Source organism: Abramis brama (assembly GCF_963993115.1).
Source record: "Abramis brama genome assembly, chromosome: 8".
NCBI classification, from domain to species: Eukaryota; Metazoa; Chordata; class Actinopteri; order Cypriniformes; family Leuciscidae; genus Abramis; species Abramis brama.
Genome location: NC_139970.1, coordinates 30,659,811 through 30,672,723, shown reverse-complemented (window position 1 = coordinate 30,672,723; position 12,913 = coordinate 30,659,811). Strand labels below are relative to the sequence as shown.

General features: G+C 38.3%; 1 protein-coding gene across 1 annotated transcript in view; it reads right to left on the bottom strand.

Annotated features, from left to right (window-relative positions):
- Window positions 1–12,913, bottom strand: part of clybl (citrate lyase beta like) — a 73,623-nt gene that overhangs the window by 20,457 nt on the left and 40,253 nt on the right. Inside the window, exon 2 of the mRNA XM_084121627.1 lies at window positions 6,833–7,043. Within this exon, the coding sequence (XP_083977753.1) occupies window positions 6,833–7,043 (211 nt within the window). The remainder of the gene's footprint in view (window positions 1–6,832; window positions 7,044–12,913) is intronic.

Sequence of the window (12,913 nt, the reverse complement as noted above, 5' to 3'; positions counted from 1 at the left end):
GCACATTTATCCATTCATCGTAAATAAGGCCATTACACATCAACCGGTCTTAAACACCTCTCATAAGCATTCATCATACTGGGCGACAGAGAACCAGCACTCCACACACATCTTAAGACCTATCTCAAGTTACACGCATCAGGCATAGCATATACGTATCTGGTTGCTTATAATGCAGCAGCTATGTTTGGCAGCATTTTCTTTTCCCTGGTGACAGTGAGGACAGATCTTCATATGATATTATGGCTTCCACAGGATTCACAGCAAACAGATGTGTGTCATTTGTCTTGACACATCATGAACATGAAATAAAATAGTTTACCCTCCATAGCTCTCATTTCTCATTTGTGCTTATTCATATACATTTATGGCATCTCAAGCTATGGCAATGACATCAAACTGCATTGGTTCGGTTATCTTAAATTATGGTCTGTTCCTCACATTAATCTAGGGTATGATTTGTATAATATTTTTATGGTGCCTATTTTACTTTTTTGGTGTTCGAATGCCATTGGTCAATGTCTATTTTCACTGTGTGCCTAAACACAGCTTGAATATTACACAAAAAAAAAAAAAAAAAAAAAACTCCTTTTCAGTTCCACAGAACAAAGTTAGTCAAACAGAAGTTTAAAACAACACGAGAGTGAGCAAATTATGGGAAAATTCAAGTTTTGTTTGGTAAATGACCTCGTTAAAGTAAGCTAGAAAACAACAGGCTCTACTAGACCTCAGATTTCACACACCAAATCTTATAAAAACATGTACAGATGACCAATCTATCGTGTCATAATATTGAATTTACATAAAAAAGCAAAATGATGTCAGTACCGTGATGTTGGAAGAAATCTTTCAATCTCTTCCTCAATCATCATCTTTCTCATTCAGTTTCAAACAATCGGGACCACCCTACTTCACTGACCCCTCAATAAACTTTAGCCTAGTATGACTACACAGTGCTCATAGCTCCTGTGACGAAGGTATGACACACACACACACACACACACGGTTGACTGGCAGGCAGTTTCTGGCAGCACACAGGCTATCAGAGTTCACTAATGCTGGGGATCCATTTTCTGGATAAACGCCTCAGATCGCTGTTTGTTTCTCTTGGCAGCAGAATGCCCTGTGTTCCTCTGCTGCACCCTTTGATGAGAACCCTCTCTTCTTAAAGGAATGGTTCATCCAAAAATGAGCATTCTGTAATAATTTACTGACCCTCATATCACTCCAAACCTACATGATGTTCTTTCCTCTATGGAACACAAAAAGAGAAGTTTAGCTGAATGTACAAGCTACTCTTTTTCATACAATAAAATGGCATGTGACTGGACCTGCTGAGCTGAAATTAAAAAAAGAGTAATTTGTTAAAAATCTTTCTCTGGCTTTCAAATCTCATATGTGCACATTTAATATGCATATATTCTTTTGTAGAGAGTTGATGACACTGATTAATTACGCTTTTTTTGTAATTTTTTGAGCTTGGCAGGCCCTGGTCGCCATTTACTTTCACTGTATGGAAAAAGCAGCGTAAACATTTTGCTAAACGTCTCCTTTTGTGCTAATTGAAAAAAGTCACAGGTTTGGTACGACATGAGGAAGAGTAAATTACATAACTGAACTCTCGCTTTAAGACACAGTCTTTGTTTCCTTCTCAGACATCAACAGCCACCAATAAGCACTAGGACAGCTTTCTACAACAACCTCCCAGCTCAAACAAAGAGGGCTAAATCTTATTATTTAAGTAATGTGGACTTCACTAACACTCACTAAATCTACACATCACCACACTATTGCAAAGCATTGTGGCACCCCCTCTTTGAACTGACTCACAGAGAGTGTGGCAGAAGAAATCTGAGACGACTTCAAAATACCGGCATTGCATTTTAAGCTTCTATATCATATAACAGTTGGTTGCATAGATTATGGTAAATTGGAAATGTTGACAGGAAGCCAAAGTATTACACTTTCAAATAAGCTCAAACTGAAATCCAAGACTACAATAGTGTATTATTGAGCCAGTCCTGACAAACAGAAGATGCATACTGTACTTGTGAATGTATACGAGTACAAAAGATAACAGAAACGTTCTCACAAAGGGCGCTATTGCTATGGAGCTATACTGCAAAACATTTTAGTCATAGCTGCTGACATATTAACTACAGATAGCATGTTAAAAATATAAGCCATTTCTTTTCACCAAATCATTTCATCTACTGCCACCACCAGGGTTGACAAAGAAAAGACACCACAAAATAAACAGAAACAGTACAGTCTGCTGTGACAGTCAAAAACATTTGAGCTCTTAGTATCACAGACATGCAACTTTGGGGTCGGTAATTTTATTTTATTTTTTTAAGTCTCTTCCGCTCACCAATGCTGCATTTATTTGAACAAAAATACAGTAGAAATAGTAATATTGTGATATATTATTACAATTTAAAATAATTGTTTTCTATTTTAATATATTTCAAAATGTAATTTATTCCTGTGATGTCAAAGCTGAATTTTCAGCAGTCATTACTCTAGTCTTCAGCATAACATGACCCTTCAGGAATCATTATAATATGGATATTTACCGCCTTAAGAAACATTTTTTCTTATTATTAACATTGAAAATAGTTATGTTGCTTAATATTTTCTGAGGAAACATTAGCTATGTTTCCATCACACTGTTTTTATCACCCAACGAATTAGGTGCGTTTCCATCAAGTTATTTGAGCGGTTAACGGTGGTATTGGTAAACAATATATAGTATGTATAATATATAGTAACTAGTTTGGATGGAAACCCAGCTACTGATACTTTTTATTCAGGGTTTTGAACATAAAAAATGCCTTAACTGTCACTTTTGATCAAAAAGTGTTGAATAAAAAGTATATATTTCTCTCTCTCTCTCTCTCTCTCTCTATGTATATATATATATATATATATATATATATATATATATATATATATATATATATATATATATATATATATTACACCGACCCCAAACCTTTGTTTGAATGGTATGTTATTTATTTTTGAGTCAAAGACATCTTACCCAAATTAAATTGTAAAAATAGAATTGGTTATACATTTAAAATGTTATTTTAAAATTGTATTACTCCATCAAATAGCTTCAGATTGGCAAGTTAATTTTTGGTAGCAACTAGTTATGGCTGGCTCTTTTTCAAAAGTAGCTTGACAATCATTTAAATATCTGAAACCAAGCTACTTATTATTTAAAACAGCTTCTCCAACACTGGATCTGGATTTTCAGAAACGTCAAAATCAGAACCGAAAATAAGCAAACACATCTCCATCAGACTGAGCCGAACCAGCAAACCTGTTGCTTAGCAAGATGTTTCGCACTTTCTCTGCTGACTAAAGAAAGAGTGTAGAGAAGTGACAGAAAGGTAAAAAAAGAAAAAGAGCAGGGATAACTGTCATGATTCCAAGCATCAGCCGTCTCCACCCACAGGTGAGTGCATCAGATAATACAAGGGTCGATGCCAGTGACAGTGCACAACCTCAGAAAAGCAACAAGGACAGACACACACACACACACACACACACACACACACACACACACACACAGACAGCCATCACAGCTCGAGTGTGCCCGTAAGCAGGGGGATTTATTCTCTACATACGGTGCCGGGTGGTTTGAGGGAGCTCGGAGCTGATCACAGAGGATCCGAAAACAACATCCGTCCACTTTCACACTTCAGTGGAAGAGGTGGCCCCTCCCGGCAGGGCTGCGTAGTCTTGCCATCTGGAGAATAAATCGAGTGTGAAGTACAGTATAGTTTGGGACCAAGCTCCGTGGCGGCAGCTCAGCAGTCAGTTCATTAGTTCCAAACTTCCAGGGATTGGAGCTGGGAGGGGGGCAGTGCGGAGTGAAGCTGCCGCGGAGAGAAAGGGGAGGCGGGCAGGGAAGGAGAGGGGGGAAAAGGAGCCGTTGAGTGGAATGCCCCAAACTGAGCGGCTGTCTATAGGGCATCTCTGCCACAAAACACACAAATAAACAAACTCGCCCCCGGAGCGACAAAAAACAGGTGTAGCCTTCAGCCCCTGCCGGGGGGAGAAAAGGACAACTTCCTACCCCTCCTAATCAGTAAGGAGAGATATATTTACATACTAACTGTATGCTAGTGTGCAGCCATCATTTTAGAAGTGAGGGGGACAGAAATGTCAAGTGTAATACATTTTTTTCTGACTAGAATAAAATATTTCATCTTATTTCTTGCTTTTAACTGGCTAATAAATCAAATGTACAGCAGAACAATTGCCAGTCATTTGAGTTCTACAATATTATAATAATAATATTTCCTATATTTTTCTAATGACAATTGTATTATTGGTTTATGTACTACAAACACGTGTGCATTAAGTCATCATGGATTTCATACAATGTAAAAAATGTAATAGCATGTATTTTTTAAAACCACTCATATACTTTCATATACTTTATTGTTAGGAAAATACCCAAAGATGGGGTGGGGTGGTAATGCTTTTGGCACAAAGACAAAATCAAATCATCAACAAACAAATATTTTCTGGCACTTTCAGCCTGGGAAATCATCCTCATCTACTGTGATTCTACTACAGCTTAACAGTGTATTTATAAAATGACAGCAACAAAAATATGATGAAGGACTAAATGATTCCTAAATGTTCCAAAATCTAGTGAGCGGCCTACTAGGGAACCTCATGAGGGACTAGTTTAGAATGCTCTACATAGGCAGCAACTTTTTGGCACGCAAGTGCTCTGCATGGAAGACTCAAATGACAATGGATTTCAGTTAGCATGTTGCTAAGCTAACAGCACAATATTCTAAAAAGCATAAAATACATAAAACACACACATTTTGGGTGCGTTTAGTGTAGAATGAAAAACTATTTTATGTTGGTTTTGGAACAGAGCATGTGTATTCAATAAATAATTTGTTAATTTAGGTATGAACTATGAAGCTTGTACTTAAAAATAATCAGAAGAAACAATTCTTCCACCACTTAAAGGGACAGTTTAACCAAAAATAAAAAAAGATGCAATCATTTACTCATCATTTCAAACCTGTATTTTCTTCTATACTTGTACTCTTTCATCTAAAGTTTACAGAAAATATTTTGAAGGATTTCTCAGTGTTTTTTTTTTACAGTCAATGTGGTCCAATTGATTTTTTCTTTTTTGCTTATCCCGTATAACAAGACTTTCAATCTGACGTTATCCTTTTCCATCACTCTACCCATTATTTTCAACCCTCTCTTCAATAAATGTAACCAAATATTTAACATTTTGAATTTTACAGCAAAGATGCTCTCAATGCTCAGCTATACAAAACTGAACATTTTTAAATAATGACACAATCTGAGTGTGTTTGAGCACTGCACATGCACGTGTGTGACTCGACTCGTTCCTTTTCCGCAATCCGCACTGGCTTATACAAGAGTAACTGAGCTGCAGGAGGAGTGTCATTTAGTGGCATGGAAAATAAAACATCCATCTATAGGTATACACAAACCCCCATGGATTTTCAATTGCCAGGATAAGGGAAACAGCTGAGAGTGTGGGAAGTGAAAGAGCGGGTGCAGAGGAGCGAAGTGTGTTTTATTATTGAGTTAATAACTCATTTTTACATTACGCAGTTGTACGCTAGCAAATAAATAATGGATCACAGCTTTCCCAGTTCCACGCCAAGCTCTTTAAAGCTAACATATGGTCTTTAAAATTGACTGCGTCTTGTACGAAGGATTGTAAGTGCTTGTAGCCTTGACAGATTTATACCATCAAAAAGCAGAGAAGCAATGGGATTATTTTTCAGTCTCGTCCCGAAGTACATTGTTATTTTCCAGAGTGAGTTATTAGCATTTTTATCTGGGAGACTACAGAGAGCGTTAATTCTATCAGCCCTGACAGGAACATGAGCTAGCAAAAAGAAACCCGCTTGGCTCCGAGAGGGGACCCGAGACCCTTCTCTAATGCCATTTTCTTCCCTCTCAGATCACCTAGCATTAATATTCCACCACAAAATAATCTTATCTGGGCAGAACCCCACAGAAGAGCTGAATTTTGGCTAAGCAATCTTATCTTTTTATACTAGTCATTCTAAAACAACGTTAACATTGTCAATATGCTACGGTCTTACTAGTTAACAAAGTACGTTTTTGACACTTAAAGGCCATCAAAGATGTATCAGGTTGTAACTAAGGCTCTGAATCAACACAATAGTCTTGAAAGCGTTAAGCTAGTCTTATTTGTCTAGCTTTAGTGGATACTTTCTTAAAAATGTTTCCCCCACTTGGCTGTGATAAAAGAAATTAGTGGGTGTTGGAAAACATTGGGATCCATCACCTTTATTTTAGGGGTCACCGTTTAGGCTGTCTGTCAAACTTTTTCCCACTCAAGCAGGAATAGCCTCTGGCCATATCAATCATCTTTATTAACATGACTTAAAAACCTTTGTTAGCTGACTCTTTTCCACCGGTTCTCTTTTAGCTCCTGCTCCAATCACGATTTCATGGAGAGGTAAACAGGGCCAATTGGCTGGCTGTGTGGGCGGGTCGAGAATGCTTTTAACCTGCAGCATCTGCTGAAGTCCTGCTGTTTGCTCAGTGTGAAGTGGGCACCTTGTTTCAAGTGAATGTGATAGGGGGGCATTTTTGCCTTTATTGGCACATAATGGGACGGAAATGTGCTTGTTTTAAGCATTGCGCTTAGGTAGCTTTCTTTGGAGTGATTAAGGATCAGCACCTGGCTAAAAGAGAGCTTTAAATGATGAGGATTTTGTGATTATGTCCTACAGAGTCAGGTGCTGGATGAAGAATGAGAGGTTAGGGTGGTTGGTACCTTCTTGTTAAGGGCGACTCCATCTTCACAGTCGAGAACAGCGCAGTCCACGTCCAGTGAAGTCAGTTTCTGCAGTTTTCTCTCGTCGTTGCCGGGAACGTACAGCACGGCGCGGCGTGGTATGTACTTCAAAGAGGTGCCAGGAGTGTGGTGGGAACGCTGGCCAGACTGACACCAGGGAACCGCAGACAAAAGGAGACGACTTATCCCCCTGAGAAAACACAAGCATTTTATAATGGATATTTCAGTACGGGTCAATGACATGGCACTAATTTTCTGTCTCATCTATTAATTTACATTAAAATGCAATTCATACACACAATGACTTAAATACACCTGGTCTATGATGATGAGCATGCTTTTAATTTCATGTTTTTCATTTTTGGGGGGTGGGGGCATAAAATAAAGAAATACTGATATAACTGTCCTGATTAAAAGTATAATTTAAAGAATGAAATTCTTGAAAAGAAAACCTTTAGGAGTTTGGTATAATATTTTATTCTTATTTGTTACATAACATAACTTGACTGCTTAATATCTAATAATTGTCCATCACCTCAGAGTCCTGTGGCTCAACCTCTACCTTAATATATTTTATTAAAAATAAATATATATAAAAAAAACATTTTGAGCTGCATGTATTCAAGTTGAAAGAGAAATAGGTTATTCCTTTTTATTGATGTTACATTGAATGACATTTCTAGAGGCACTAAGAGTAACATTTCTGAGAACATGTGTTTTTAAGCTAGATGAAAATACTATGACTTGTGTAAAGTGTTCTATTTTAGAGATCTGTTGTAGCCTTCCATTTGTTTGCTGATCTCTCTTTATGCCTGCACCTATGAAACAAACCTCTGGCTAATCTCAAGTACTTAGCCTGAACTTCAATTTCCCTCCCAAATCTTTACAAACTGAAGAAACAAGGTTTGTTTTCCTTTCAGTCCTCTAATGGATAAGCACTGCTGACCTGAGGCCGTTATTTCTGACAACATCAGAGCAAACGCTCCTTCTCTAATGCTAATTCACAATGGCTTAGCAAGCACAGCTGAATAAATCTATTTAGAGCCAAGTCAGTGTGATGTGAAAGAGACTTGGGAGAGATTACATAGCCTAACACAAGAAAGTTGAGACAAGACCCCAAATCTGTCTGGTAAATTACTTCTTAAAGCTGTCAGATGCAGATTTCCCTGCACCAGGGCTAATAGAGGTGTGCGTTTATGGCTTAATTTCCTCCTATCACATTTTATCACACACTAATAACCACTGTTATGCCTCAGACACGTTTTAATTGTTTTTTCGGTATGTCAGGGTGTTCAAACAATTAGCGTTAATAAATGCGCCAAATAATTGGTATCACATACAACTAATTACAGCCGGGAACAGTCTTCGCCTGGCGGTTCCTTGCGATTGCAAATGAAGGGATCGTATTAGTTGACTGTATTCCTTTCCGCCTTGACAAAAAGAAGGGGGTAGCAAAGTGCTTTAAAGGGGGACTGAAGGGGTGAAGTATTCTTTTTTGGTCTTTGTTGTCAAAAGAAGCTAAAGTCACTTCAATAGCCACTTAATCCAATCCTTCACGCTTACAATTGCCCTCAAGAACCAAGCCAGCATATTCTCAACTGAGATGATGCAGCTATGCTAGGCAATTAAAAGCAATTCAGGTAGTTATGGCTGCAAGCACTTTGCAGGCCTAAGTACACAGAGTCTCGGTAGGGATTCTCAACTCTATAGTGTTCGGATTTGGTCAGTGGCAGTACCTCAACAAGGGGAAGGAGGAGGAGGAGATATGCAAAACCACTCTCAATGCAGACAGAGAGAGAGGGGGGGAATTTACTATTACTCAAGAACCCCAAAACTTACAGTGCCCGGATTGGCAATAAAGAATACAAACAGAGAAATTGGATGAAACAATCGCAGAGGTGGTAGAGGGCATTATGCATGTACGTGTGTAGGGGGTTGGCGAAGAAATGGGTAGAGCAAAAGGGGGAGAGAGGATCCAAATTAAATCTTCTACATTCAATGCGTACTGCTGCAGGGTGAATATGTTAAAAAGACATTTTAAGTAGGCACTTGAAAAAGAAATAAATTATCTTGTAAGTAGGAGGCTTACAAAATGATGGCACTCGTAATTAAAGAATAGATTTCATAAAGGTGCAGAAAAAAACATTAAAAAAGCTCCATGGGGGAAGAGAGGGGTATCCGTGATGGATCTTTATCAGAGAGAGAGAGAGAGAGCGAGAGCAGATCGCTTGACGGAGGTACAAGGGGTCTAATAGAGAAACGCCATTCAGTGCTACTCTCCCTCTATGCCTTTTTAAACACAGTAGGGGTTTCACTTTGCTGCAACCTAGCTGCCACGGGGGAAAGAGAGGAGTTTGCTTTGTTTAGTTGTTACTCTCTCTTTTATGTTTGAAGGAGATAGAGGAGGGAAAGACAAGCCGGTAAATTCAGGAAAGGTTTTTTGGTGTTCTCCGAGGGTGGCGTTTTGAAAGCCAAGTGGCTGGCCTCTCACGCGAGAGAGCGTGATGATGTGTGAGCAGCAGGAGACGATGCTGGCTGTGTTTGTGTGCTGTACACACGCACACGTCCACGTCATAGTCATATTAATACATGCATAATCATCAGGCTTTTAATAAAAGACTTCAAACGAGTTGCATGACAATACACACACGGATGATCATGACGGTATAAGAGAGTATTGTGTATCTCACACTCTCATTCTTCTTACAGATATACATACTTTAAATAAATCTACGTTAAAGGGATAGTTCACTTCAAAAATATATGACTTACTTTCTTCTGTGAAACACAAAGGATTTGGCATTTTTTTATCCATACAATGAAATTAAATGCCATCCAATCTTGTTTGCACCCTAACGTTCAGTTTCGCAATAATAAAGAAAGTCATACATGTTTGGAATGACAGTGAGTAAATTATGACAAAAAAATTTCATTTTTGGATGAACTATCATTTTAATGATTTTTGTTTTGAATTAATATACAGAATGAATTTCTATAGAAGCATTTTTGCTCTGTTATGTGTTTCAAAAATTTATATGGTGGCAAAAATGAAGATCAAAGTAACAATTTTAAGTTCTTGGTCTTGGAGACGATTCCCATCTTGATTTCTTCAAATACATAATTACGATAAAAATGGAATGTAATGGGTTTAATACAAATTGGGTAATATAAATAGAAAACCCTATTTAAATTAGTTAGGTCAGTGGCTCGAAGTCCACTTAGCATATCTCAAATCCATTTCATTTTAAGGGTTCTTTATTCAGAACAAAGTATTATAATTCATTCTGACTTGAGAATTTAATTCTCAGGTGGAGGAACTGATTGACAGAGACCAACCAAAGGGGAAAAAAAAGGCCTGCATTTACTGAATGAGGTTTTTATTCACACGGACACTCAGACATGTCACACAAAGAAATTTCATCTAGTCCCATTTTTAAAAATAAAATCTGTAACAAATGTTTTTCAAGGTTTATAATATGCCATACTGATGCTATACAATAGGAATGCTGAAACACTGCAAAGGTAATTAGTATTAGCTTATGCAGTAGCTTGCAATGTTGGCTTACTTAGCCATGAAAGTCATAAAACTTTGTGGCATACCACTCTCACATTATAAACCAACCGGAATCCTGTTTAACAATGACTAATGAGATTTTTATACCAGCATAGTAATTCATTCAAGAAATTCACTTCAGGAAAATGAGCTTATCTCCCAGTGATTTATTTGATTACATGATTTGCCCACTTCTCATTTAGATCCACGCTTAACTGAGAAAACCCTGAAATTAATATACGTAATAGTAACTCAAGTGGCCAATATTAAGTGTACAATAATTCACATAAAAAGCAACACAGACCATGGGCAATAAAAACAAGAAGCAATAAATGTTATTACGGCACTACGGCAGCTCTGGAACCATTTGGAGAGAGCTAGCCTTTCCGACCATATCCATACAGTGCTTCCGAGATATGCAATCTGGACCGTTTTATTGTTACATCTGTCCAGCATTTTACCCTGTCATTAAACTATGATATATGTTTTATAAGTTCAGCAATCCTGATGTAGACAACATTTCTGCAGTCCTCACTTTTCTGGACTTGAAAGGCTATGATAACAGGGTGGTTAGCTTAGCAGTTAGTGGATTTACTGGTGAGAGTTCTGAGGTTTTCTGCTCTTTGCTGCTTTTATATGCTTCTAGACAGGCCTGGTCCTCATTAAATGTAAGTCTGGCTTCCCTATATAAGAGGACCAAGAGAAAATACAGAAACCTCTGGTGGTTTCGTTGGACATTCATTCTGCTCAGCTGTAGCTCAATTACTGTCCTTCCAAACTGCACTGTTGTGTCAGAAAAAGAAATGTCTAAACATAAACATTTTTCAGATGTTCTTATTTAATCTCAGATGTTCTTTTTCCTCCTCTAACCTTGAGATTAGACCCCAAGTATGAGGTCTGAGAATGTATGGGGTCGTATACCGTCACTTTCAAAATGCCAACTTACCAGGAGACATGATGTGAAGATTTACTGCACAACTTTAACGTCGACATAAGTAGCTATTATATTTCTTCTAATGATACTGTAAGCTAGCCAAACAAACTAAGAATGCACTCGTTTAACCGCCCACTGCGTTGGCTCTGGCTAAAAACATGTTGGTGACATTTTAAATAAGTGCACCGGTCCTATGATGCAACTTGCATCAGCATTTTATGATAAAACAAAAAGACCAGCATTTTATCTTAACTTGCACTGACAAAACAACCAATAGGCCAAAACTTCTTCAAAAGTTTCTTCAAAACCCCACTTTAAAGTGGCTGTGACATCAAATGGTGGCAACAAAAATAAAATAGCCTTTTAGACAACACTGTAAAAACCATTTCCAGACAAAATAAACAAAGATTTTCTCCTCTGTTTTGTCTGTCTGGTACAGCAACGCATTTCAGCCTTTGAACTCCTGCGTTTTATGTATTCATAAACAGCCCTGGACACGGCACCATGGATAAATATGTTGTCCAATTTAACCCCCCTTCACCATCTCATATAAGCACTGTTAACAGCAGCTCTTTCAATATGCAGATTTCACAATTATTTCCAGCGTCTGGCCACAACAGCAGTAGCTGTGTCAAAAATGCACAAAATTAAAGATTTGTGTTTCTACTCTGCGATAATCAGCATCTTTTTAATATGCAAACTATTTCCAGGATCTGTAGTGTTTTGGGTTTTAAATTAAATTTAAGAATGGGGGGGGGTGAAACAGAAGGATTAAAAGAAATAACAAAAACAAATCAATGCCTTGATGCATAAACATGAAATAAATTTCGGAAGACGGTGGAGAAATAAATGGTCAAGGAGTCATCAATATTTATCCTGTTTCCAGGCCTTGTCTTGCCCTCCTGCCTCCTCCTGGCACCAGGCTAAAACAATCCCAATAAAAGCTGTTTCTCAGCATGGGATCGATGTTGTTTTCCAGTTAAAAGACACAAAGTGCCAGTGCTAAAATATTTGGCCAAATTAACTGTGGGGCATTGATGATAGTAAGGGAGGAAAAGTGAAACTACTTTCTGTTGCCTCCTTAACTCCCTCCTTCCCTCCCATTCCTCTCTGGGCTGACAGACACATCTGATCCGCTCGTAACAGGATCAGCTGGTGGCTGGTGACCCTGGCAACAGTATCCCAGAAGTTGCATGTTCTCCGCTCCTCCATCGTTGCCCTTGCCGCTGCCTCATTAGAGTGGATTTTACGCCCTAATCTGCACATGAGGGTGAAGTCATAGTAGTTACGTGCACTGGCCTACCTGTAATCCATGTGGAAAAGGGTTGCTCACTCTCTCTCTTTCGCAAAGCTGCACACACACAATGGCTGACAAACCGCAAACTCTAAGCTCTAATTCTTCTTCCCACAAAGACTACAGATGGCTCAGCCGTCAAGCATCAGTTTTTTTTTTTTTTTTTTTGGACCAAAGACTCATGACTACCTGCCTTCAGCACGAGGAACGTCTATATCCAATTCATAACACCTAAGCAAAATAATAACGGCGACCTCTTGCTGAAAGTTACCCAGTCCT